Raw genomic sequence first — 26,710 nt, forward strand, 5'->3', positions numbered from 1 at the left:
GTTGAGTCACTGGTACTCCCAGTGTCCTCTTTGTCCTGGGTTTGGTCCCTGAGAACAAAACTGCCTTCCTTGGAGAGCTTCATCCTGGGGGCAGACTTGGCCTCTTCAGAAAGACATTGTTTGTTAAAAGATGAATTTCAGAATGATTGAGATCCACCGGGAGGGCAAGAGAAACAGCTCAGGGTTGTGTGCGTGATGAGTGGGGAAAGTGGGGTGGTCTGTGTCATGTCAGAAAATAAAGCTGATGTCCCAAGTTGAACACAATTGTTAGACTCCAGAGAGCAGTTTTGTGTTGCTTATTTCCAATACTCTCTACTCTTTTAACTCTTTCTTTTTAACTATCGATTTTCCCAAAATGCTTCACTATAACATGTGTGTCAGTCTTGTTCAGTTTTAAAACAGATTTCTCAGGAAAATTTGAGTGCTATATCCACCTAATAAGATTTTAATGAAAAACCACTCTCTTAGTATTACTGGCAATACATATCAAATATTCTAATTGAATATTAAAAGCAAATTTTAATGTAAAAAAATCCTCATTGTATTTAATCAATGTCATTTAATGATAAGTCAGTAGTGAATAGTTTTTAATGTATTAAAACGTAGTGACTAATTGATATTCCAGATCACTAATTTCATCTACAAATTGTAATATGTAACATGAATTACTATTAAATGTCTTTAGCAAATGATGCATAATGAGTATAAACATGTATTTTTACTAGTAATTCTATCTTTGTTTACTTGGCATGTGTCCTAAATTTAAAAATGTCATTATACTGTAGCTGTATTTCAGTTCTTCTTGGGAATTATAAATTAATCTTCTAGTAGATTTCACAACTTGATACGTGCTATCCACCACTGCCAGATTTTTCTTGCCTAAGCAAAACCCCAACGTTTTATTCACATCAGTATGCTTCCTAGGAATCTTAAGGACACCTCGGCGAGCCACGCTGCTCCACTCATCATCCTGATCATGCCTCAGGCACATGACTCTCTCATCCTTCCTGGGGCCTTCATGACCAGGGAGGCTCCTCTCACTCAGCTAAACTCCAGCTTCATTCAGAAGCCTGCTACACATGGCATCTTCCTGGAACCCTTCTGGTCTACCTCTCTCTCCTCCGACTCTCGTTGCACCATCGCCTGAGCTTCTCACTTAATAGTTATCCGTCCTTATGTTGGTAGACAACGTTCATGAACACATTCTTCCTCCCTCACAAGTCTGCAAGTTCATTCCTGGTCTTGGTGTCTTCAACACACGGCATCCTGCCAGGTAGTCAAAAAATCCTTATGAATCTATCCAAACATGTAGTTAAAATACTTTTCATTACTTAATAGGGTGCACTGTGGCGTGTCACATTACCTGCTTAAATAAAGAGCCCATGGCATTTCCAAATTTAGTATTTTTGCTGTAGAATATTTCCAAACACCCCAGAAGTTGATATCATATTGTAATATGCAATTATGTTTAGAGATGAATTAGAATATATGTGTCCCATCCACAAAAATAACTTTTTCTTATTTACTACATGATATATAACTTAATCCTCAAAACAGTCCTGTGAGGTGATTATTGCCATTCCAGTTTCATGGGAGCAGAAACTGAAGAAAATATGCATTTCAGGTGGATTCATCAACTGAAGGACGTGTGGATGTCTTACAATGCATTCCTCAAGCACTTTATTGTCCTATTAGAATTTTTTCAGTCTTATTTCTAGTAAGACAGTGTTTTTAATGCAAATATTAAAATAAAAGCAGATTCTGAGATATAGAGTGACATTGGTCATCAGGAATAAGACACCTCAGATCGTGTTAGGAATTAAGGCAAAGATCGTTCATGGACAGAAATTCATCTCTCCCACTACTATCATGATGATAGTAGAAATATGTTGAATAAATAGACACATGGTTTTTGCACAGTATTTTGAAGTTTACAGCACTTACTAGGAAACCCTAAATCTTGAATGGGGCTCCAGGGCTCTGCCCATTCCAACTCCTCAAGCTTCAACCAAAGTCTGGCCTCTAATTATCTCGTCCAAGTTCCCTCCCACCTAACCACCTCCCCCATGTCCATCTTGCTGCCAGATGTTCTGTTTGTCCTAAGTCATGTTGAATGGATCACTTCTCTTCATCTCACTGATCCCAGTTTAAATGCCATTCCCTGGGTATTTCCTGACCCCAGACCTATCCATCTTTTTTTTTTTTTTTTTAAAGATTCTATTTATTTATTTGACAGAGAGAGAGAGAGCGAGAGAGGGAACACAAGCAAGGGGAGTGTGAGAGGGAGAAACAGGCTTCCCGCAGAGCAGGGAGCCCGATGTGGGGCTCGATCCCAGGACCCCGGGACCATGACCTGAGCTGAAGGCAGACACTTAACAGCTGAGCCACCCAGGCGCCCCCAGACCTGCCCATCTAAACAGGGTTTCCCTCTTTGGGTTATTCTTTTGGAAATGGTTGTTGCTATTTATCAGTGTTTATTTCCTTTGCTAAAGGGTAAATGCTGTGGATCCCGTGCCTGTGTCTGCTTTGTGGTCCATGGCACCCCCACTGTTTTCAGTTGAGCTCATGGCAGGTGCTTCTAAGTAGGCCCCAAATGAATGAATGATTGAAACGCTTTAAGTCCCATATTTATGAATGCATTTTCTTAATATGGCAAAAATTCTTAAGATCAAAAATAAGCTGATTTAATAACAATTAGTTGACAGAAACAAGTCAGACACTCGATAATCTAACATGCAAGGGGATCGTTTTCAGAATTAGCTCCAGTGAATGACCGTGAAAAGATTTTAATGAATATACCTGTTTCCCCTGCTACTCAAATTAGCAAATAACATAACTGTAAACTTTAAAATTTAAAGGAAGCCTTTAGTTAAACATTTAATATCGCTGTCCTGGAAAAGGGAAAGTAGTTTATCCTTCTTCTAGAATTAAGGCCTGTCTCTAAATAGACATTTAACTCTAAAACATGTTCTCAATAAATGTGTTTTTAAATTAAACTTTCAGATTCTGACCAGCATATTTTCTGAATTCAGATACGTTCAAATACCAAGGCGATATATCAAGTGAGAGTAATCTAAGGTTATTAACAAAATGGGGAAAAATTTTTATTAAAAAGATTCATCATAGAAAGAAAAACATTTTCAAAGTGCAGTGAAGTAAAAGCCCCTTTCACGATGGCCACATTAATAAGAAATCTGTGATTTTCCACGCGGTCTCTTTAAAAGACCCACCTTCCCAGAGCAGTAAGTTATGATGATTGGTTTTTCTTGAAGTAGACTTTAGAGTAAAGGTAGGGCTCATCAGAATTTTGCCATGGCCTGAAATATTTTGACTGAGGAAAACATATTTATCTATAAATGGAATTTTTAGTGAATGGGCATTTGTGCCTGCAGAGAAGTTTTAATAGTTGAAGGGTTAAGTGGAATGTTAAGAATGTACAAAGCCCTCAACATTTTGGGAAGAAAGATGTTTTTACAAGAAGCCTTTCATTGAAAACAGCTTAAAATATCCTGTGTACATTGTTTTGGTCCTGTAGGCAGATTTGCAAAGAGAAGCTGGGGCAAAGTGAGGGGGGTGGTAGAATTTTCCTGTTTTGGGAATTTTAATTTTGTCTAATGGTCATGTTGCTTTAGTAAGAAACATTAAAAGGAATTCAGGCCTTTTGAATCATTCTGTAAGGGTAGCTTTGTCCTGTTTGCTCACCAATGTGAAAATGGGTTCCTGCACAGAGAGGATCCCCATGTGTGATGTACGCTGTGGAATCAATATGGCCGGTCGGTTCAGTAAGACACAGACACTGTGGGTCAGATCTCTGCTGTCACAGCCAAGGGAGGTCATAGCAGAAAGCAGAAGAGTTCTTAGTTCTCATTTGTGCCCAGATCTGTCTCACAGTTGCGGGATCTTCAGATTTCCAGAAACTTCCAACAGAACACCTGCACAGGCAACATTACTCAGGGACCCTGAGCTTAGTGACAATATGTGAAATATCTTATTTTGTAGATACAAACATGCACACTTTCCTGTCTTACACAGTCACTGTGTAAGGTTTATTTTCATCTCTCTTATTCCCTAAAAAAAAAAAAGTTATTAAATCAACTGTGTGTTTTAAAATGATGAGTTCTTAAAATTGAGAAATGTGGGATATGCTTTATATACTATAAATACAGGTCAGATTCTACTCTATGGAACTGATCATTGAAATGAATTTTTATTTAAAAGGTACTAAAAAATTATATTCCCAAACCTCAAGAACTAGAGATTTTCAAAAGCTGATGCTCACACTCCTTGTTGTAAACTTGTATTTAGAAAAGTTGTTGTCTGAATTCAGTAGAAAAAGGAAAAAGAAACCGTGTGCAGCTTCCTTGTTGTTACTTCTAAGTCCCAGATCTGCTTGTGTTGGTATGAGGATTGAGAAGTTTAGGTCAAAAAATATATACATGTTTGTTTGCTTGCTTGCTTGTTTGTTTTAATTCAACAAATGGAAGGAGGAAAGGAGAGTTGCTAGAATACATTCCACATGGATCACAGACAGGGAGGCAAATGAAGGGTACTGTAAAAGGACCAGAAGGAATTCTGCATAAATGTTTTTATGATTTTTAAGTGTGGAAGCTCTTTCAAAATATGGTACAAAATTCAGATGCTGTGAAGATAAAGATTCATAAACTTCACTGCATAAAATTTTAAAACATTTGTATCTCAAGAAAAAATATTTAATGACAAGTAGGAAAATTATTTGAAACATTATTGACAGAGGGTTAATTTTCTAATACAGAAATTTTCACTTGCAATGACTATATGAAAACAGCAAAACCGTTAATCAAAAAGAAGCAAAAAGCAGGAATTGGTTACAAATAGGAAATTTATAGGAACAGAAGTACAGTTAATCCATCAACGCGCACACACACACACACACACACTTAATTTTAATCTCAAAACTGAACAAATAGAACAGAGGAGTAGAAGAGTGTTTTTATCTATCAGAAAGGGTTAAGCTAAAAAACAAAAAAAAAGGCAGCATCCAGCATGAAATAGGGAAAGGAGACAGAGTTACTCTCCGAACTGTTGACTGGTACAAAATCATTAATACCTATAACTTCTGTCTCGTCAACACCACCTCTAGAAGTTTATCATATAGAAAATACATACAAAGGTGTGCATTGCAGCCTTGCTTCTAAAGGATTTAGATAAATGTTGGTTCATCTAGGTGACAGAATACTATACAGCCATGTAAGGAATCAGATAGAGCTTTATATACTGACAAGAAAAAAATGTCACAATGTATTTTTACGTGTAAAAAGCAAAACAGGAGGCTGTGTGTACCGTCCCTTTGTGTGTGTTCTATCTAACTATACTTATAAAAAACCCAAAACTATATATGTATATATAGACATATCCATGCATGACTACTGTTTGTGCAGAGACTATGTCCCCCAAACAAATAAAAGTGAGAACAGTGCCTACTTCTGGGGAAGGAAAGCATGTACTTTGTTAAAACTGGTTTGTCTGATTTTTCACATGCCAGTACTGTATGTGTGGTAAGGTCATTCAACAAGAGGCCCTTAGACTGGGGTGGCCCTAAAGCCTCGGTAGCTGACCTAAGCAGACCAGAACCAAAGCCAGAGTCTCTGTGCTTGAATCTGGGAAAGGGAAACTTTGGAAGGAACAATCCCAGTCAACCAGGCTTTCCCAAATATGGCCACAGCTTAAGCTGTCGCCAAATAATTTCCTTGGTTTGCTTCCGAGTCTTCTCTGTAAAATTCCCTCTCCCTATTTCCTATTAGGGGAGCCTCCTGAGCACTTTTGATTTGGTGTTACCAGATAGTTGAAATTTTAATGTGCCTCAGTTTCTTTTAACTTGTGCATGGTCACTTACCCAAAAGTTCTAATGAGGCTCTGGTGACAGGCAGCTAGCTGTTCCACGCCCCTCTCCACCCAGCCTAGTCCTGCTGGGAAGAGCACCGTTTTAACCATCTCTGTTTGAACTTCCTCGGGTGGTTAGTAACAATACATAATAGTTTTATACCATTATTGCTTGATTTCTTGTCTTTAGAGCTATCTTCCCCTGCCGTGGGACTTCAACTTCATCTTTCTCTGCTTGGGTTTCTGCATTTTAAAGTGACTACACTTATTTCATTTAAAATAAATGCAGGAGCTAATCGAGGGATTATATTTGTAAGGTTCTGTGAGGTTGGAATGAATGGACAGAGGCCAGGTTCTTAGAACGTGCTTGTTATGTGGCAATCATATTTGATATGTTAATTAGGATTATTTTGTATCATTAATATTAACAATTTAATATTATTTATACTACACCCGTGGCCCGTGTTTGGTAGTTAGACTATGATTTCTAGACCTACTCTTGGTTAACTGGAAATCCTCTAACAGGTTCTCCCAGCCATAAGGGGCCCCTTACCTGAAGAAGACATTAGCACTTTCTTGCTGCACAGGCTTCCCTTTCCTCTCTCTCATTTCCTGCACTTCTGACCTCTTGGCCCCCTCAGAGAGAGAATTCTCAGGCGTTCAATGCCCTGCTTGCCTGTGGGGTCATCTTTTGTATAATTCTGGCTCAGTCACTGTCACTCTGTCTGCTGCCCTCCACCCTCAAACACCTTCTCTTGTATTGATAACACAGGGGCCAAAATCTTCATCTAATGATGCCCCTTTGGTGTCTGAACTCTTTCATTGAGACAAAGCTAAAATAAAGTATCCACCATCTGCAATACTTCTGACATAATATGTTGAATATTGCAGTTGGAGCTATAGTAAGCTACTATTACACTGAAAAATTTAATTCATTTTGAAGCTACGGAACCCAAAAGGAAGACTTTCCTATTTTATTAAATTCAAACTAAGCATGTTGAAGAGTTTTGGGTGTGTTTGCTTGTCCTTGGGCCAATTTCTTAACTCTTCTGTGCCTCAGTTTTCTCATCAATAAAGTAAAAGCAATACTACCTCCCTCATTAGAGTCAAGTGTCTAAATGATATAATGAATTGATATATTACAGTAGGTGTTCAATAGATAACATCTGTTATTAAGGTGATGATGATGGCAATAGTGGTGGTGATGAGGGTGATGGTGGTGGTGGTGATGGCAGTGATGGTGGAGGTGATGTTGGTGACGATGGTGAAGGTGGTAGTGATGGTGATGGTGCTAGTGGTGGTGTTGATGATGGTGGTGTGGTGGTGGTGGTGAGTGATGGTGATGGTGGAGGTGATGGTGGTGGTGGTGATGATGATGATGCTGGAGGTGGTTGTGGTGATGGTGGTGATGATGGTGATGGTGGAGGTGATGGTGATGGTGATGATGGTGGTGATGGTGGAGGTGGTTATGGTGATGATGGTGATGATGATGATAAAGTGAAAATAATAATGCATCTTATAAAAGTTGTGTCTGGAAGATATAACAGGTTTTCAGCAAATACTACCTGTTGCCAAGGGGATGAAGATGGTGGTGATGGTGGCGATGATAGTGATGATGGTGTTGGTGATGATAGTGTTGATGATGGTGATGGTGATAACAACATCTAGTGTTTCTGAGCATTGCAAAATTCTGACTAGCTTTATTCATGATACCAAAAAGCTCATGTTGGCACAGACAGTCCTTTAGTCATCTGCCCTGTATCTTAGGAAAAATACAGATATTTCAACCAAAGTGAATTGATTTAATTAGGTACTTACAGATGTATGCATACGTTGTTCTCTAGTGTGCAGGCTAAAACTTGGTTTCTCATAACTAGTCCCCGTGTCAATTCATTAGGGCCAGACTTGCCTAAGTTTGCATCTCCTGTAGTGTGGCTAAGGCTGCCTCTCTGTTGACCTTTGGGTGTGTGTTTGCAGCGCCTGCGTTGGGGCCCAGGACCCTTACTGTGGCTGGGACATGGTGATGAAGAAATGCACGAGCCTGGAGGAGAGCCTGAACATGACGCAGTGGGAGCAGAACACCACCACCTGTCCTGTAAGTGTGCGGGTTCTCCAGCCTCAGAAAGATCAGTCCATGGGAACCCAGCTGTCCTAAATCCTAACCCACGTCCTGTCCATGCATCTGGAACCTTCCTCGCAAACCCAGTCTGTGTCTCTCAACTCATTCCCCTCTGAGCTTTTGCTAGAGCCACACAGGATGTTGCCATAAGATTTCGTCTGCTTTGAAGAGGCATGTCTTAAAAGAAAATACTGATGATTTGAAAATGGGGTGTAATATCTCTGTTTTATTCTTGGGTTTTCTCTCCAGAGGTTGGTATGGACTCTTTTGCCCTTTTTAGCATTAATAAAATAGTGACTTCCACACCCATCAATTTCCCATGGGAGCTATAATTCTAGAAACTGAGATAAGTAGAGCTTTTAAAAGAATAAAATAAAGGATATTACTATTGGACCCCATGTGGGACAGTCTCCTGGATCCTGCTGAGGGTCGCAGGAAGGCCTGGGAGAAACAGCATGACGGCCATTCCCACTGTGAACTCACAGAATGAAGAGACTCACTTCCGTTTGGAGCCAGTTCTCTGAATCTAGGAAAACAATTTCGTTTGCCAGTTTTTTTGACGCCCCACGTGTAGGAGGCAGCTTGTTTTCCTTTGTCTTTAGAACTCTTAAAGCAGTGGTTTCAGATTCTTCCTTCTGTCCTCAGAGCATACAAGCAATAGTTATTAACTTCCACATATTTGAAAACTGATTGAGTCACTGTACCGTCACATAGCTGCTGACCTGTGTGACTGTCATGGGGTTCGCTGCTCGTCCTCTGGATTACATAGCTTCAGGTCTCTGAGTTTAGAAGCAAGCTTTTCTTCAATGTTTCTTGAAATTGATTAGAAAAACGCCAGTGTTTGTGCAGGTTCTTTCTCATTTCTGAAGAATACCTTAAAAGCACAAAGATATGCACCTTAAAATCTTTGCAGCTAGAGAAAACATAAATGTAGCTCTAAATTATGGGCATGTACTTTCCAAGAATCAGCGCATCTTCTTATAGATGTTTGACCTGGCATTTTTAATGGCAAAAAGGGCAGACGAATATAATAACAGTTCTTCTTACGCAGTAAGGCCATTGGGCTAAGACCCGTGGTTTTGTGGATATCAGAGGCATCTGCTTGTAAAGATAGCTTGTAAGATATCTACTTGTAAAAAGATAAACTGAGGCATATTAAAAATTTTAAGAGTTTATTTAAAAAAAAATCAGGTCCAATCAGGCAACATCATGGCAAGGAGTGCTGAGGAGTTGTACAAAATCGAAGACTTTCATAGGCAGGAGTAAGTGGGAACACAGAAGTTATACTAGGCAAAAAAGCAGGTCGGTTATTGCAAAGTTACTGTCCTTAGCGGATGACAGGGGTCTGTCAGGCAGATGACCTAACGACTGCTAATTTGGCATTTCCTAATTGGTTTAAGATTCCTTTTCTAGGAGAACCAAAACTGTAATTTAGTCAAGTCTCAGTTTAGTGACATGGGGCTTAGCATAAGAAACTCCGTTTTGGGTCTGTAGGTTTTGTTGTTGTTGTTGTTGTTTAGGATTTATTTATTCGAGAGAGAGAAAGAGCAAGCGTGAGTCAGGGGAGGGGCAGAAGAAGAGAATCTTCAGACCCCCCCCCGCCCCCCCGCTGAGCTTGGAGTCTGATGCCGCCGGATCTCACAACCCATAAGATCATGACCTGAGCTGAAACCAAGGGTCAGACACTTAACCAACTGAGCCACCCAGGCGCCCCTGTAGTTTTGTTCTTTAGCAACTATATTAATTGTATATCTCTTTCTAAAACTCTCTTAGAAAGAAATGAGTTCAATGAAAATTATTAGCGTTATTACAGAGCAGTCTTAGAAAGGTATTTTTAAAAGCTATTAAAATACAGTTTTGCTTCTATGTTATTTTTTTTATTTTGACTGAAAGGGAAGAAAGGTTTGATTTTATTGGCCAAATCTGCTGTATTTCATCATTTCTGATGTGCCATTGTTGTTTTATATGGGAAAAAAAATGCTGCCATGGATTGCAAGTTGCAAACTGATTTCAGAGATGTATACTATATTTATAGTATACTTACATACACACATGTATATTGAAAAATCTTATAATCAGTTACATAATTTTCTTTACCTACATATCTTTATGCAAAGGAAATTAAGCTTTATAAGCTGAAGGATCTTTGAATGAGACCAGGGCATCTTATATCCACATAAAAGCACAAGTTGAATAATGACAGTGGAGATGCTAGTATGTGGAGTTCAGTGGGCATTAGACAAACATGGAGTACGATGAGGGTAAAGCAGACTCTGTGGGAACCTACCAAGTAAATGTTCATGAACTTCAGATCAGTGACGTGGCACAACCCAGTCCCCCAAAGTCGATGCTGCAGCCAGAACCCAGGCAGATCCTCGGCTGTCTGGAGAGTTCCATTGGTGATGGACCCTCAGAAACCCTCCCGGGGACTTAGTGCCTGAGAAGACCTATTTTCCACTAAAAGGTCCATATTTTAAGATATTTGTGGATTTTTATTGTCCAGGAGACAAGGCAATAGTTGACTGATGTATAGATTAACATTCTGGTGGCTTATATAATTGTCATTGAAAACATTATTCTCAGTTTAAGATATTTAAAGTGCTCGAGCACGATCTGAATTTACAGGTCTAGAGTGGTTTGAATATTGTTTATGTCCTGCGTAACTTGCAGTCTTGTTGCTTAACAAGAGTAGCATTGTCTTAAGACTCTCCCTGGGCTGTCTCCCAAATGACATCCACATCCTTTCTTTTTCGGGTACATGATCACTGGTATGCTATCTCATGCAATGGCTCCCCGTTCCAAAATGCATCATGTGATAACTAGGAAAATACATAGGCTACATAAGCACCTCGATGCCTTGCAATAATTGGCTCTTTCCCAGGATACAGTGTAAGTAGTACCTTTGCAATGAAAAAATACTTTAGCCATGGTGGAGCCCAGAGCCCTCCATTTAGATAGAGGCACATGGAGCAGAGTCTAAAGGGTTTATAGAAGATTCTAAAACTACATTAGGAAAAAAATCAGGACTTAAATTCAGTGCTTCTGACATTATCCCCAAGCTACATGACAATGGCATTTTCAACTGTGGACATCTCCCCAGAGCAGTGGCTGATGGGTACACCCAGCAATAGGTGATCCAGTGCTCACCTTGCATATTATGCTCAGTTAGCAGGTGACACATTATTTCTGGATTTTGTAGTGAAATCTACCGTGAAGAACAAAGAGGGAGCTAAGGTTAATTGTGTGTCTACACCATGTGCTGAGTGCCGTGTTAGGCTGTTTCAGTGGAGTTAATGTCATGATCACCCTGGGGATAAGCGTTCATGCTTCCATTTTAAAGACTGCCCCTGTTCGCCCATCCTCAAAGCGGCTGGCTTTCCCTTGTGCGGTTTGCTCATGGAGAGAGATTTAGGGATATTACAACATGACACAGTCCTTTCCAAGGAGCACATCCAATATCCTGTTGTGTTACAATCACTGACCAAAAGGACATGAAACTTTGAGAATAAATGAAGATCTTTTGACTTCTGAAAAAACATCCCAGCAGAAGATAGAAGACTTTGATTTCATTATGAGGATAATAGTTGGAGTACAGAAGAACTTCAGAATATACTCCAGGGATCTCTGTACCCATCAAATGCATCTACCTCCTTGGTTTCTTGGGAATTAATGAACGTGAGTGAATCAAACGTAGGATTATAGATTATGCTTGTTAACAAGAACTGAATCTTCCTTAGCTGACACTTGGGAATCCATTATTTCCTAGGTGAAGGGAACGTTGCTATTATACAATTAGGGATGAAAGTGTGCGGTGCTGGTTTCCATGAGACTCTCATCAGAGAAGGATCTATGAATCGTGTTACGGAATGAAGTGGCTGAGATCACAGGCTCTGGATTAGGTTGTTTAGACCAATTCTTGGGTGTTTCACAACTAGTAAGACTCTGAGTAAATTGAGCCTCATCTGAACCTCAATTTGCCTTTCTGTGAAATGGGATGTAGGTACCAGCAACATTGTGAACATTGCAGAGTTAAGACATGGAAGTCACTCATCACAGTGCCTGGCATACATTAAACTACCTGTATGTGTATATGTCTTACTATGGTTTAATACTTAATATTTAATAAAAGAAAGCACTTGCCTCATATAGAAAGTTGCTTGGTAGAAACCTGGAGATGGCACAACCACAAATAATATATTCTAGATAGCTTAATTTCTGATTTCTAAGGAAAACTAACAAAATATAAAAATACTCATGTGGGAAAAAGGAGCAGCAGAACCTACCCCATTATTCACAGATCACAGATCTGTTCCCTAGGCAGATTCTCTGATATATTTAGCGTCAAAAGAAGGGTGTAGTTAAATGCATGAGAGTTTGACTGCCCACGTGCCTTTCTGCATGTTGCAGGTTCTTCTTGCTCCGAAAGTTAATGGAACCGACTGCAGTGGTCCTTGGTGGAAAATACTGCCCCTCGAAGTCTGAAGCTACCCCACCCCTGGCCAAAACAGAAAGCTCCCCGCTCTTACCTGCAAATTACAATCACTAAATACTGTTACTCACTAGTGCCCATATGGTTCCTCTTCTTTCCAGTGTTTTTATTGCAATAACTGTTCTATGTTTTTCTTTTTCTTTTTTCCTTTTTTTTTAAAGATTTTATTTGAGGGAAAGAGAGTAAGAGAGAGTGGAGGGTCAGAGGGAGAAACAGACTCCCCACTGAGTGGGGAACCTGATGAGGAGCTCGATCCTGGGACTCTTAACTGACTGAGCCACCCAGGTGCCCCTGTTCTATGTTTTTCTACCTCGTTCCACAACATTCTTTCATTTATCGTCACTTATTTCAGGTTCTTCCTCTCTTTCTCTGTCTTGTTAGCTCATCTTTTGCTCACCCAGACATTTGCACAGAGAACATGCATAGCATCTCTTTGCCTAGAGACTGTTGTCTTACACCAGTGCCCAGCGGTTGGGGGGGATGTCTGGTGCAGTGGGTTCTTTCTTTCCCTGTGCGTTTTACCGAGATACCATTGACAGCACTGCATGAGGCGAAGCGCACAGCACAGTGATGTCACTTGCCTGTACCGTGAAATGATCATCACAGTAAGTTCACGTAACCCCCATCATCTCATATAGATACCCCCCAAAAGATTTTTCTTTTCCTTGTGAAAAAAAGGATCTCCTCTCTTAGCAGCTTTCAGATGTCCCATCCAGCAGTGTGAATGCGCTCTAGCCATCGTGTTGTACGGGACATCCCAAGACTTATTTATCTTAAGACTGGAACTTTGTACCTTCCAACCCCCTTCCTCCAGTTCCTCTCCCCACCCCACCCCCAGCTCCACACCTCTGTTAACTCCGAATCTGATCTCTTTTTTTATGAGTAAGGGTTCTTTTCAGATTTCACCTGTAAGTGATATCATACCGGAATTTGTCTTTCTCTGTCTGACTTACTGCATATAGCATAATGCCCTCCAGGTCCATGGCAAGATTTCCTTCTATTTTATAGATGAGTAGTATTTCATTGTGTGTGTGTGTGTGTGTGTGTGTGTGTGTGTGTGTGTAGGTATATATATGACATTCCCTTTATCTGTTCATCCATCGATGGCTTGGTTCCACGTCTGCACTATTGTAAGTGCCATTGCAATGACCGTGGGCCTGCCCCTAGCTCTTCAGCAGAGTGATTTGGTTTCCTTCAGCTATAAACCCAGAAGTGCAATATGCTGGATCCTATGGTAGTTCACTTTTAACTTCTTGAGAAACAATGGTTCTTATTTGGAGGAAATTTTGCCCCCAGGGACATTTAGCAACGTCTGGAGAAATTTTGGTTGTCACAACCAAGAGCGGTAGCATCTAGTGGGTGCAGACAAGGGGTGTCACTAATGCACAGGGCAGCCCCTACAACAAAGAGTTACGCAGTCCAATGTCAGTAGTGCTGACATCTTAAAACCCTGGTCTCATGGAAAGGAAGACTGTGAGTTAGGCAGTCCTTGGCAAGTTATAAAGTTTGCTTTTTATGTAAAGATAGCATATAATGACTGTGTCCAGTGGTACAGCACTGACCTAAACGAATTGAATTCCCTGTGAGTAGGGTCTTAATAAGGACCAGTGTCATCCTGTAGTGAAGGGGAGGTAGCAGTTTTAGGGCTCATTCCACTGCCCGCTCTGGAGAGGCAGTGGGGAGCCGCTGTCTTAAATCCTGGGTCTTCTCCTCTTGATCACAGGAGCGCCAAGCAGTGAGCCCTCACCTAACAGTGTCCACAGCAGAGAGAGTGTGCTCCTCTGATCTGGAGGGAAATCATTTCTGGAATTCTCTTTCAGTCTCCTCTTGAGTCTCATTGACCAGAATCAGGTCATGTGTTGTTTCTTGGATCCAGCAGTGGCCCCATGAGTGGGGTTCCCATGACGGTCTGAGGCCCTCCTGTGAAGGGCATGGCTGTCACGTGATGCCAACCCAACCCTGCCGAGGGTGCCTACTGTCTCCCAGGAATGGTGAGGAATAATTCTCACGGTGAATGCCAGACCTTACCCTGGCTGATGTTCTTGCCCCTTGGGCTGAAAAAAAAGTGGATTCTCAGGTTCCCTCCAAGACTTGAGATCTATTTCAAGAGAACATATGAATTGGACAGGAAGCAGACAGTGACTGTGTCTCCTTCTCTCCATGTCTGTCTGTCTACCTGCCTGCTTCTGTCTCTCACTCCTGGTGTTTCTACTTGTATCTGTCCTATATTGACTTCTTTTCTAACCACCCTACTGATAAATTTAGCTTGCACGAAGCTTACTCGGCTGTGAATTTGACTCATGACCATGCAGTCTAAATATGTTTCTATCATAAACTGTCCTCTTTCAACAATCTGGATGATTTCTGTTTCCGTCCTCATTCGTTTGTCATCATCGTGGTATATTTCTCCTGGCCTCACAAATCCTCAATTTCTTTGCACTGTGTGCTTCCAGGGGTTGCAGATTTCCTCAAAACCTCCTGTAGCTGAAGAGATCCTAACAGTCTCCATGCACATTTCCTTTCTATGTTAGAGGAAAGAACAGATGCCAAGGGGGTTTGAGAGAATCTTCGTTGCCCCAATCCTCTAATCTGTCACCAAACAGTCTGCCCTTTTTAAAGTTTGTGGTTAATATTGTGGGGATTGGTAAACCTTCAAAAATCACAGCGCCCTCTCCCTCCTGTACCCCTCACATTTTCACACAGAAGAGAGGCAAATGGAAAGGACCAGATGTCTCACAGTATCTCTCCTGATAATGCTCTGAGCTGGTTGGTCTTCATCCCCCTCCCCATCCACTCTCTGCCCCATGGTCCTGACTTGCCCCACTTCCAGCTTGCCCTCCACCCAGGTTTCCCTGTTGTCTTGGGTTTTGACAACAGGAGGCGTGGGCAGGAGCAGAGAGACTGGGGTCTTTCTTCCTTGCCCTCCTCCAGCTTAGGCTGCAGCTCTGACGGGGGCTTCCTGCCCCCGTGTCAGCCACGTCAAGCCACCCTTCCCCAGGCTCTGTCCCTCACTCAGCCGCCAAGGCCTAGGATAGTTACAGGTTTGGATTTAAAGGCATGTGAGGCTTTGTTGGCGTGGGTTCCGTGTTCAGTCACAGTGAAGGCAGCAGCTGATCCTCCCTGCACAAGAGCCCTTTGGGCCAGAGACAAGAGTGGGTGGAGGATGGATCTGGGAACCCCCAAGTGGCAGGACCTTTTCTGCTTGAAGGATACTTTCATGTGAGGAATTAGTGACTTGACTCTGTCATATATGCATGGCTCAGTTCTCCAAGAAAACACTGAAGGCTCCAGGGACTCTTAAGGTCAGAGTAGGAGCTGCGTTTTTATCCTGGCTGGACGGGGTTACAGCGACCTTGGAAACGAGGATATTTTCATCTTGGGGAAAAACCTGCGTTTGTGCGTTCACTCCCACTCTGGGTCGGGTCCAGTGAGTCCCCTGGAATCCCGCTCCGTTCCCTCCTCTGCTCCTTATGGAAAGAGCCCGGCATGGCAGGGAACTCTGGGCTGTCACCCACCTTGGTGCGTATAAACGCTTAGAGTATTGACAAGCGAGGAGGAGGGAGAGATGTTCCACCAGCCCCATCAGAGCTCACCCATGTGTTTCCTGTGGACTCTTTCCCGCCGCCTTTGGAGAAATAACAGAACAGAAGTAAAGCTCACCTGTGTTTTCACAGGGTGTTGGCATTTTTCTGAAATGCTCAAGTGCAGGTATGGTTTGTAGCCTCAGAAGAATGAATCGCTTTGTCCACGGAGTCCTCTCTTGTGAGGAGGATGGGTCCTTAAAAGTGCCTTCCCCGATCCCTATCCCGCTCCCTATCCCGCTCCTGATCCGATCCCATGGGGTTGCCAGCCCCTCGTGTGCCTCAGAGCCCCTCTCGGGACTCCCTCCTGGGGCGCTGGCACCAGCCTCCACTGGCCCGCGGGATCAGTTGCACGCCCAGCCCTTCCTGGCCCCCTGGCCAGCGCTTGCAGGACGGTTCTCGCATGGCTCCCCCGGGAGGTGCCTACCAGCTAGCACAGTTCCGGTTGCCTAAGTGGGCTCTGAATGAAGTGTTGTCAGTGTGCTGTGACATGTGAGCTAGGCCAGGTCTGACATGCAACTGCTTGGAACTTTCTTTTTTTATAAGGGATGTAAAAATGCAACAGAGTTGCACATCTGTGGTTTTCAGTCCGGTTCTGCTTGTTCTTGGGTTTCTGACATCAGTGGACAAGTCTGCGGTGACCTGATTGCCAAGCCGTTAGCATTCTTCACTCCCCTCCCCCTCGTCCTCCCCTCTCCAGCACTGTCTCCACCAGTGACCTCTGCTGCGTTATTCTCTTTAATGGTGACATTAAAATATTCTAAATGTGTCCTGATGGTGCTGTGAGAGACCTTTCAGATTTCCTGTTTACAGCCTTAACCCTTGCTGACATCCTCACTTGTCTCCTCTTCCTAGACGAGGAATCTCACCGTGGACGGGCACTTTGGCACGTGGTCTCCATGGACGCCCTGCACGCACACGGATGGCAGCGCCGGGGGGTCCTGCCAGTGTCGCACCCGCTCCTGCGACAGCCCGGCCCCCCAGTGCGGCGGCTGGCAGTGTGAGGGCCCCCGCGTGGAGATCACCAACTGTTCCAGGTGCGTCCCCCGACACTGGTGCACCCCTGTGTGTAGGTGCAGACTGGAGAGGGGTGGGAAATCCTTCTCAGTGCACCTTCCCTTTTCAAGGGAGATGTGGCAAAAGACAGGGACACTTATCACATAAAATTACGTGATCTACGGAAGGAGATTTTAAATTATAAACCTAAACCTGTGTCATATGTTTATCGCTAGATTAGGAAAAATATTTTTAATGGGCACGATGTTATTGGGCTTGTTTGAGAGAAGCATCCATGTCAGTCACAATCCTCTTCTAGAACATCCAGGCTAATAGTCCCTACCGGTAGAACACCTACATTTGTTGTGAACTGGCCACGTGGACTAGACGTGGCTCTTCACGACTGCCTTTTCCTTTTGCCAGCATCAGTGACCCCAGGGTGTAGAAACACATGAGTGCTATCGACCCTCCACCCTGAGCTCAGCATTAGGTGGTTCATGAGAATGAAAGCCAGTCTGAAATCAGATTGGGCCACACCTAGAAAACTGACACAGCCAGTTCTTGCAAACGATGGAGTCCCAGCGCCCCGTCCCGGAGGCGTGCTGACATAGTGCACATGGAGGCTTATGGAGAGCAAATGAGATGCTTCTGGCGGCACATCAGCCAACCTTTAGTCAGACTGGGGAAAGGGAGCCTCGGCTATCAAGGCAGACACTGCATGAAAGAGAGCCCCCCGCCTTGCGCCCAGTTTCTGCACAAAGATGCATGCATAGCATATCAGCTCACCCAATCCTAACACCACCTAATGCATCAAAGGAAAATTACTCCTACAGCCCCTGTACTAATAAGTGCGCCCTCGTGCGGATCCGGGAAGCGACATGCACTTGGCCTGCTCTGGAGTGCGAGCGACAAGATAGTCTCAGAAGCTACCCATGGAGTCAGTATCCCCAAATCTGTAAAGGACAGATCTGGGTAGCAGCTAGAGCTCGCATGTTCACGCATACCCATGCCGCATTCACCGTGTTTGTACTTGGACAGTACAAGTGTCCTGGGGCCATCGTCCTCATAGCAACTTGCTCACCTGCCCCCTACCAGAATATTGCTAACCTAAATACCCCTCAAACACTTATAGATTGGCATCCAATTTTTTTCACCAAAAGCTTTAATAGTTGCAAAGATATAATCTCGGTTACATCACTGTTTAAATGTGTAATGGGATCTCGGTGCCTTAGTGACCTCATAGCTACCTGCCCATTTAAAACATCAATGAGCCGGCTCCACTTTAACATTTAGAAAATTTATGTTTTTTCCTTCTTTAATTTCCTATTTCTATTCTCTTTCCCTCATCGAATCTGATCCTAATATATTATGTTTCTATATTTAAAAGTCTTATATTGGTCACTATATCATACTTTTCCACAACTACCACAATAACAAATTATATGAATGGAATTTGAAAACAAAATTTTTATTTCTGATAACCAGAAGCTTTATATATTTTTTTTAAGATTATTTATTTATTTATTTATTTAACAGAGAGAGAGAGAGACAGCCAGCGAGAGAGGGAACACAAGCAGGGGGAGTGGGAGAGGAAGAAGCAGGCTCATAGCATGGGAGCCTGACTTGGGGGCTCGATCCCATAACACCGGGATCACGCCCTGAGCTGAAGGCAGACCTTTAACGACTGCGCCACCCAGGCGCCCCTTGTTTTATTTTTTTAAAGATTTTATTTATTTATTTGTCAGAGAGGAAGAGAGCACAAGCAAGGGGAGCAGCAGGCAGAGGGAGAAGCCGACTCCCTGCTGAGCAGGGAGCCCGATGCTGGGCTCCATCCCAGGACTCTGGGATCATGACCTGAGCCGAAGGCAGACGCCTTGCTGACTGAGCCTCCCAGGCGCCCCTAGGCTTTACATTTTAAATATATATTTTGAAAATTAGCATATAATGAACCTAAAGATCATGAATAGTACACAATTTGACTATTTTTTAACACTAAAAAGTAAGATTTTACTGGAAACCCATTCCTTCAGGTAATTGTTTTTATTCCCAACTACTTTTCCTATTGAGGCGTCAACCTCTTGCCTGATTCAGGGAGGGCTTAGCATCAATTCCATTCGTAGGTTTTTATTTTTCTAGTTACAAGCAATGACAGGTATGACTCCCATAAGTCAATGGAAATGTAAGATTACAGCATTTTCCCTCACTTCTCTGAATTCTTTCGAAATCATCTGCCAGAAGCATGGTAATCTAACGCCAGAGATTGTTTTCATTGCCCCATATCAGTTGATAACCTGTTTATGTTGGCGTTCAATTTTGTCGGAAGCAAAAAAATTGCACCCCACCTCACCTGCAAGCTGACTTTTTGGCTCATTCAGTGCGGACAGATACTTCCTCAGTCTGTGCAGAGTGCACCAGTAAGCCTTTCAGAAGGCTGATCAGAGGATTCCAAATTAAACCTGTTATTCTTATTTATAGGCACCTTGTCTAACCCAATACACTCAGAAAGTGTTGGGAAATTCCAAATATTGCCAATTCAATACATTTTGCAAACATGTCTTTGAATTTTTTTAGGATTTACTAATTTATTTGGGTAAGGGAAGGGCAGAGGGAGAAAGAGGAAAGCAGACTATCTGCTGGGCGCAGAGCCCTTCAGACCCTGAGACCATGACCTGAGCCAAAATCAAGAGTCAGATGCCCAACCGACTGAGACACTCAGGCGCCCCACAAATATATTTTTGATTAAATGCTTTATCACATCACATCATTTAAATATGTTTTCTCAATATCCTGGAGCAGCAGATTGAAGTCATTCAATGTATGAAATGAAATCCACAATGTAAAGTAATTAGCTAAACCAGACTTTCTAAACAGGGCCAAGTCAGACTTACTATCGATCAGAAAAATCTGGTTTTATTTTATAATTAAAATGAACATTTGAATGTGCATCCGCATGACATCATGTCACTCCTGAATTCTAATTCGTAGGGAAGGAAGGAGGGAGCCATGGGGAGAGGGAGGAAAGAGAGAAATATCACTAGCCAAATAGGAAGGGAGAACTTCAGGGGAAGGGAGGACTGATCTGTGCTGTAGGCCTGATTGCACAGGGAGCCCTCTACCTGGGACAACCCTTGAGGACAGTTGGATCCTCTCAGCGACGGGTCCTAGCCACCGGCCCTCCGAGCAGCTGGAGAAAAAAGGGCCTCTGTCCTTGGGGCCCACAGTGGGGCACAGCATCCGGTACTGTGTGCTTTGACAGCCGGGGGGTAGAAGCAGCCCAGTGCTTAACAAGGCTGGGCTCTGCTCTGTAGTATATCTGAGCCCAGAACACCCTAGCTCAGTTAACGTCCTGGTACTGAGTAACCTGGAGAATGGTTCCAACAGTGATTCATCGAGTTGATTTCCTATTTCCTCTGCTTCTTGATCTGTTGTCTCTTGGTTGTTTTACCACACTCAAGGTGCTCCTCCCCTGCACCTGTGTGCCATGACGACACAGTATCTCCTGTCTTGAAACAAGCATCAGGAAAGCTGCTCAGATCAGTCTCCAGGCGCTCTCTTCACTGGCTTGTTAATTTACAGTATTTTTTAAAAGTATTATCTTGTTTCCACGAGCCTGTTTAGAATGCAGAAACCTCTGGGCGGGTCTTCTATGACATCCCTAACACTGTAGATCCGACCAGGCGATCATGCTCTGTGAGAGCCCAGAGAGCGAGGGCGCTTCCTACCCAAGAGGAGAGGCGGGTGGGATGCGGAACCGCAAGGTGCAAGGACCCACTCTGCCCTCTACTCCCCTTCTCAGCTAGCCCAGCTCACTTCACAGGTTGAAAGGAGTACAGCAGGGCTATGCAGATGAGACGATTTGTGTGATTACAGAAAACAGAGGCATATCAATATTGCATTATGCACAGCATTCTTTCTATAAAACTGAGACGGTTGCCATCCAGGCGTGGGAGAAACTTTATAAACGTTACAGAACTGTTACTGTTTGAAGGTTGTGATCAGTGAGGAATATTCTCTTTGGTACTGTTTATGGAAAAGAGGACAGTCAAGTGCATGCCTGCAACTTGTTATTGATACGTCTTTGGCTTTGGTTCTAGTCGAAATGTCATCCTCTGGGCAGACCCGCAATATCGTTAGTGCTTATTTGAAGATTAATAATTGAATAAACGAACCCATTTTAGTGATGACTTAAATGCATAAGTGGGTGATTGTGGACTGATTGAATCCTCGAAATGATTTGTATGCTGATACATGCTTACTTGGTGCTCCATAATGGCTGCCTGCTACAAAGTCTGCTTCATTCCAAGACCGCAAACCCAGGTCCGTACAGTAGACACACACATAGACAACAGCACTCATGTCGTTCTTCACTTACTATGTTTCTGTTCTTTATATATACCTCCATTTACCCACTTCTCTGTCTACGACAGATTCCCTGTATTGTAAATAGATGATATCACAAGATGTCATGTTTGTTAAATTTTTAGGAAATTAAGAATTAAACAAATTAAAAAATTAAACAATTTTGGAAGCAGTGTTTCCTGCACTATCTAGCAATTTTGCCAACATATAAAGAAACTTTAAAAGTAAAAGGTCATTTTATTTATGTTGAAATGGCTATTTTTTAGAAAATTCAGTGAATTACTTGGATAATTTTTTAAACTGTGTAGGTAACAGAGTATAAGATACTAGCTAATTACCTTTATGAGCAACTTGGGAGGATTTGTCTTATTTTGTGATTACTTGGTTAAATTATCATAAAGTAGCTTTTGATAATATTAAAGTATCACCGTGTATTTTATTTATATCATGAAGAAGTTTCAGAAAATAAATATGAAATATACTAAGAATTTCTCAGGAATTTTCACTTGACGTCACTATAGAAATTATATATTCAAATTATTGTTTATACCTTGAGCTTCAATGACACAGTTGCAGACTTGGATTTTTTTCAAGGAATGTGTAAAGTAAAAATAAGAATTAATGTTAGTTGGTTTTTTCCAGTGGAAATGAAAATCCTCTGAGGATAACATACTATAGAAATACATATGTGATCCGAGAAGTATAAACATATTCCAGCTGCAACAGAATGTTCACCTGGGAGTTTGGATTCTGGATTTAACAGATATTTTGATAGTTAAAATCTTTAAAAATGCTTACAATTTGTTTGTTAATAGCAGGAACTAACTACTAAAGGAGATATTTAAATTATGAGCATTCTGAATACAGGCATTTCAAGGGAGAAGTACAATATTTTAAAAAATTCCTTTAGCTGTCAGTGGTGGTTCGTTTTACAAACCACTTTTATACAAGCTCTTTATGTTATTTTAATTTTGTTTTATATGCCTATATTATATTTATAATAACATAAGTACAGTTATGTACAATTTACATTATGTGTTTATATTCTATATCTTTGTCCAATTGTACGAAAATAGCCAGGAATCTGAATTTGAAGTACCCTGCCTTCATTTTTAATAAAGTTAGTTTTAAAGCTTTAGACATTGTGATGCTCTTTATCAAAAGAAATGCTATCAAGAGAATTACTGATTTTACTTGATATTAATATATTTTAAAAGTAAGCATGATAGGTAGTTTCAGATGCTATCTGTTCAGATGTGCTCTTTTTATAGATTCTAAATGATATAGTACAAGTCAAAGCATAAACTCTAGAGGTTCAGGGATTTATCTCTAATTGCTTTTCAAGAAGATAAACTTATTTTTCATTAGTTTAACATTTTCATAACTAAAATTTTTAATGGCTTCTAATATAGAATTTTCTCAGAGGAATTTTCTGAAATTATTTTAGAAATTATGCATTCAATTATTATAGAATTTTTTGAAATTATCATAGAAATTATATATTCAAATTATTGTTGATACCTTGATATATAACAAATTATCATTATACTTTATTTTTAGTGCACTTTAAGCATTACTCTCCATGGTCCTACCTGGACTCTAAAATCAGATAGCCAGGAGCAGGATCTCACCGGAACCGAGAGTCCCGTGACACAGCACATCCAGTCCTGTCCTATGGCTCCGGTTCCCTTTCCCTTCCCAGCTCACAGTCCCAACAGTCCACACGCGGGATACATGAAGGGCGCTGGATGGGGGTGCACACGGGATGAACTCTGAGCCAGTCTGACTCAGTGACCCCAATGCTTCCTCTCCCCAGGAACGGAGGCTGGACCCTCTGGACCTTGTGGTCTCCCTGCAGCACCACCTGTGGGATCGGCTTCCAGGTGCGCCAGCGGTCCTGCAGCAACCCCACTCCCCGGCACGGGGGCCGGGTGTGCGTGGGACAGAACCGCGAGGAAAGGTAGGCACGGCTCTGCCCCCAGCACCGCCATCCTCATGCTTCCTGCCATTCCAGCGCACCCGCTTTCTCTGCGGGTTTAGTTTGGGATGTCGCTTAGCTTCTCTGTGGCATCCTTTCTGTTGAGCCAGATTGTCCTGTTAACATCCTTTAGTTTTGATCAAAGCCTCGTGTTGGTGCAGGCAAGGTTGGCTAGCTGAACAGTTCCCAAGGGAGCAGAGCCGCAGGGACAGCGGGCACCTCTGTGCTGGCCTCCCTGGGGACTCAGAAAGGCAGTCTGCCGGAGAAAATTTGTTCTCATTAGAATTCAACTAGACCCGGTCTCAAAAGCTGCAGTTCCAAGTAGGACCTAAGGCAGCCCTGAGTCCAGACAGGAGTCGTCGGATGAAGTAGAGTTTCCCATCGTAACTAACTAAATCAAGCAGCTGGAGGAAGGTGAGAACGTAGTCAGGGGCTGGGTGTATTTATAACTACACACTCCTCTATTAACTCCTACCCTCGGGGAAGCTGCAGTAGAACCCAGAGGGGCATCGTGTTCCGCGTGCACTGTAAGCTTTCAGGTCCGGGGGTGGGGGTGGGGTGTTTTGGTCCAGTCTCCTGTTGTACAGGGTGTTGCTTTTCATAGAATCAGACATTTGGCTTTAGCTTTATAAAATCTACAGTTGTGATGGTTGGCTCTTTCTTGCATATGTAAAGTACGTTCTAGTTTATGATTGTTGGGAGAAAATCCAAGCAGGTGAATTTCACATCACCCAGGATTTTGAGTCTGCCATACTAATATAAATGTGTTGTATTGATCTGTGTGAACAAAATGGCTTTCGATGGCTTTTAATTAAAATGTAGTAAGGATTGTATCTGGTCATATGGGTTCAGTGAGAGCCTCTTATATAAATACCATATGCAGTTATTTACTATGGGATTAATGTTTATATAGACAAAACCAACACATTTACTGTACAAATTGTTCCCTGCTAGGTATTTATTACGACCTCAAAACAACCTGGGAGAATCCTTCCTTTCTTCACTGTGTTCCTAAATTGCCAATTAAGATTTCATTCCTTTTGACTCAGAGGAAAATGAAAGATGATTTTTACAAAGCAAGGTTGGTCGTTTTTGAAGTAGTCCCCTGAGACGGTCTTGTGCAAGGCGATCATTTCTGATCCAACACAGTTGATAAGTGGGAAAGCCGATTATGGGCAAATTGTCTCCCTGCTATTTCTAAACTTTGTAAGACTTAAAATTGGTTAGATGTTTTAAAATTCTGTACATTGTAACATAATACAGCCCATTCAGGCAAAGTCACCTTCATCAGTGTGACGCTGCCCTATGGACCCAGGACCTCTGCAAATCTAACACCTGTTAGCACCTTTCCCAGGCTGAGCGCACAGGAGGGAAGATGCTATTTAACTCTGCAGCTAACAGATATGTACATTCTGTATACACTTGTGATTGCTTGTACGGCTACCTTTTCAGGGAAAAATCAGGATGGCTAGTGTGTTTGGGGGACTTACACTTAAAATGTTCCCTTTTTACAGAAAAAAAAAATAACCCTCACAGGGCAAGATAAATGTTTTGTTAATGGAGGAATATTTGAGTGTATATAACATGGGGGGATGGTAAGAATAGGAACTCTGTAAGATTTTTATAAAATTGAAGCTTCCCCATTGAAGCCTTTCTAGGGGGTTATCAGGCTATCAAGAGGTTAATGAAATCTAGAAAAACCAGAGCATAATATCTGTTTCTTCATCTTCACAAGCAAACCGTTCTGAGATTTCTTTGTTATGTTATGTGGGTGGTCTCTCCGCCTGCGTAATGTAAGGGAACACCATCCCGTAGATATATTTGAGAACGAAGCTCAAGATTCGAGGAGACAGAAGAACAATGACTAGACACGTACAGAGTAATACCATTGCACCCTGCTGCTCTAAACACCTTCAACCCCGAAGGGCTCCTGAGTGACCTCCAGTGAATAAATTGATTCCACCAGAAAAGTCCCCAGCTAAGGCCAGGATGATAGTTAGTGACTTTATTTGGGTCAAAATGTCCAGGATGTGGAGTAATTCAGTGGGAGCTTTATGGCAACAAAAATCTCAGAAGTATTCACACCTTTTTTTTCTGAAGGACTGGATAACGAAAATAATCTAACTTTTACATGTACGTTAGAGGGTGTGAACACTGTTTTTCTGTTCTAAAATTTGCTGGCACGTGATGTTCTTGAGTACCAAGAACCTGATGAAGCAGCAGTTCCCGAAGAGGCCACTAGCAAGGATGAAGCAACGGACCTTGTGTAAATACTATCAAAACGCAGGTGTCATTATCAGTGTTCGTTTTCTCTTCCTGTGTAACCGTAGTTCCCAAAACTTTGTGGCATAAAACAACACACATTTATTATTTCACAATCTTAGTGGATGACGAGTCAGTATGACTTCCCTGGGTTCTCTGCTCAGCCAGAGCTGTGGTCTCATCTGGGCATCGACTGGGGAAAGACCTACTTATAAGATCATGTGGTTGTTGTCAGCATTTAGTCCCTTGTGGACCGTCAAATTGAGAACCTCCATTTCTTGCCAAATGAACTTTCCCAGCACAGTCGCTTTCTTCCACAAATCTAGCAAGGAAAAAAGTCTCGCCCCAGGATGGGCACTATGGCTTTATATAGTGCAAATGCAAAGTGACATGGCACCACCTTTCCATATTGTATTGGTTAGAAGTCACAGACCCTGCCTACACGCAAGTGGGGGACATTACACAGGGCGTGAATACCAGGAGGCAAGGATCGTTGGGGTCACCTTGGAGTATCTGCCTCAGTCAATTATATGTCCCCCAGTCATTTGTGGCCCTTCCATATGCAAAATGTATTTCACCTATTCCCAAAGTCCCCGAAAGTTTCATACCATTAAATCATCTCCCCAGATTCCAGAACCTTAATGTTTAAATCAGGCTCAGATATCAGTGAGGCTTTCTGGGTGTCATTCCTCAGTCTGTCAGCCTCTAAAATCAGAGTCAGGGTATCTGCCACCAAAACACCCAGCACATGATGGTGGGAGAGGCAAAGGGTAACAGCTACAGACATGTCTGTTCAAATGGAGGGGGAAATGGAAAGTATAGAGGAATCACTGCTCCGTAGAAATTTGAAACCTAGCCAGACAAGTGTTGGGAGTTGCTCGATTAAGTTTCAAGGCCTGTGCATAATTCTGCATGGTTCTTGGCTCTGCCTTCTGGGCTCTCATTTCTGCTTCCTGAATCATCTTTCCTTTTTCATGAAAGTTAGCATGTGCTTGCGGCTGGGTAGTTGTATCAACCTGTTTCCTGCCAGCCGAAGTCTGGATTCTCGCAGCCTCATTCTGTTCGTA

General features: G+C 42.3%; 1 protein-coding gene across 1 annotated transcript in view; it reads left to right on the plus strand.

Moving 5' to 3' along the window:
• Positions 1-26,710, plus strand: part of SEMA5A (semaphorin 5A) — a 482,957-nt gene that overhangs the window by 387,438 nt on the left and 68,809 nt on the right. Inside the window, exons 12-14 of the mRNA XM_040630558.1 lie at positions 7,837-7,954; positions 16,904-17,085; positions 23,220-23,363. Coding sequence (XP_040486492.1) covers positions 7,837-7,954; positions 16,904-17,085; positions 23,220-23,363 — 444 coding nt within the window. The remainder of the gene's footprint in view (positions 1-7,836; positions 7,955-16,903; positions 17,086-23,219; positions 23,364-26,710) is intronic.

This window comes from Ursus maritimus, unplaced genomic scaffold (genome assembly GCF_017311325.1).
Source record: "Ursus maritimus isolate PB19 unplaced genomic scaffold, ASM1731132v1 scaffold_15, whole genome shotgun sequence".
NCBI classification, from domain to species: Eukaryota; Metazoa; Chordata; class Mammalia; order Carnivora; family Ursidae; genus Ursus; species Ursus maritimus.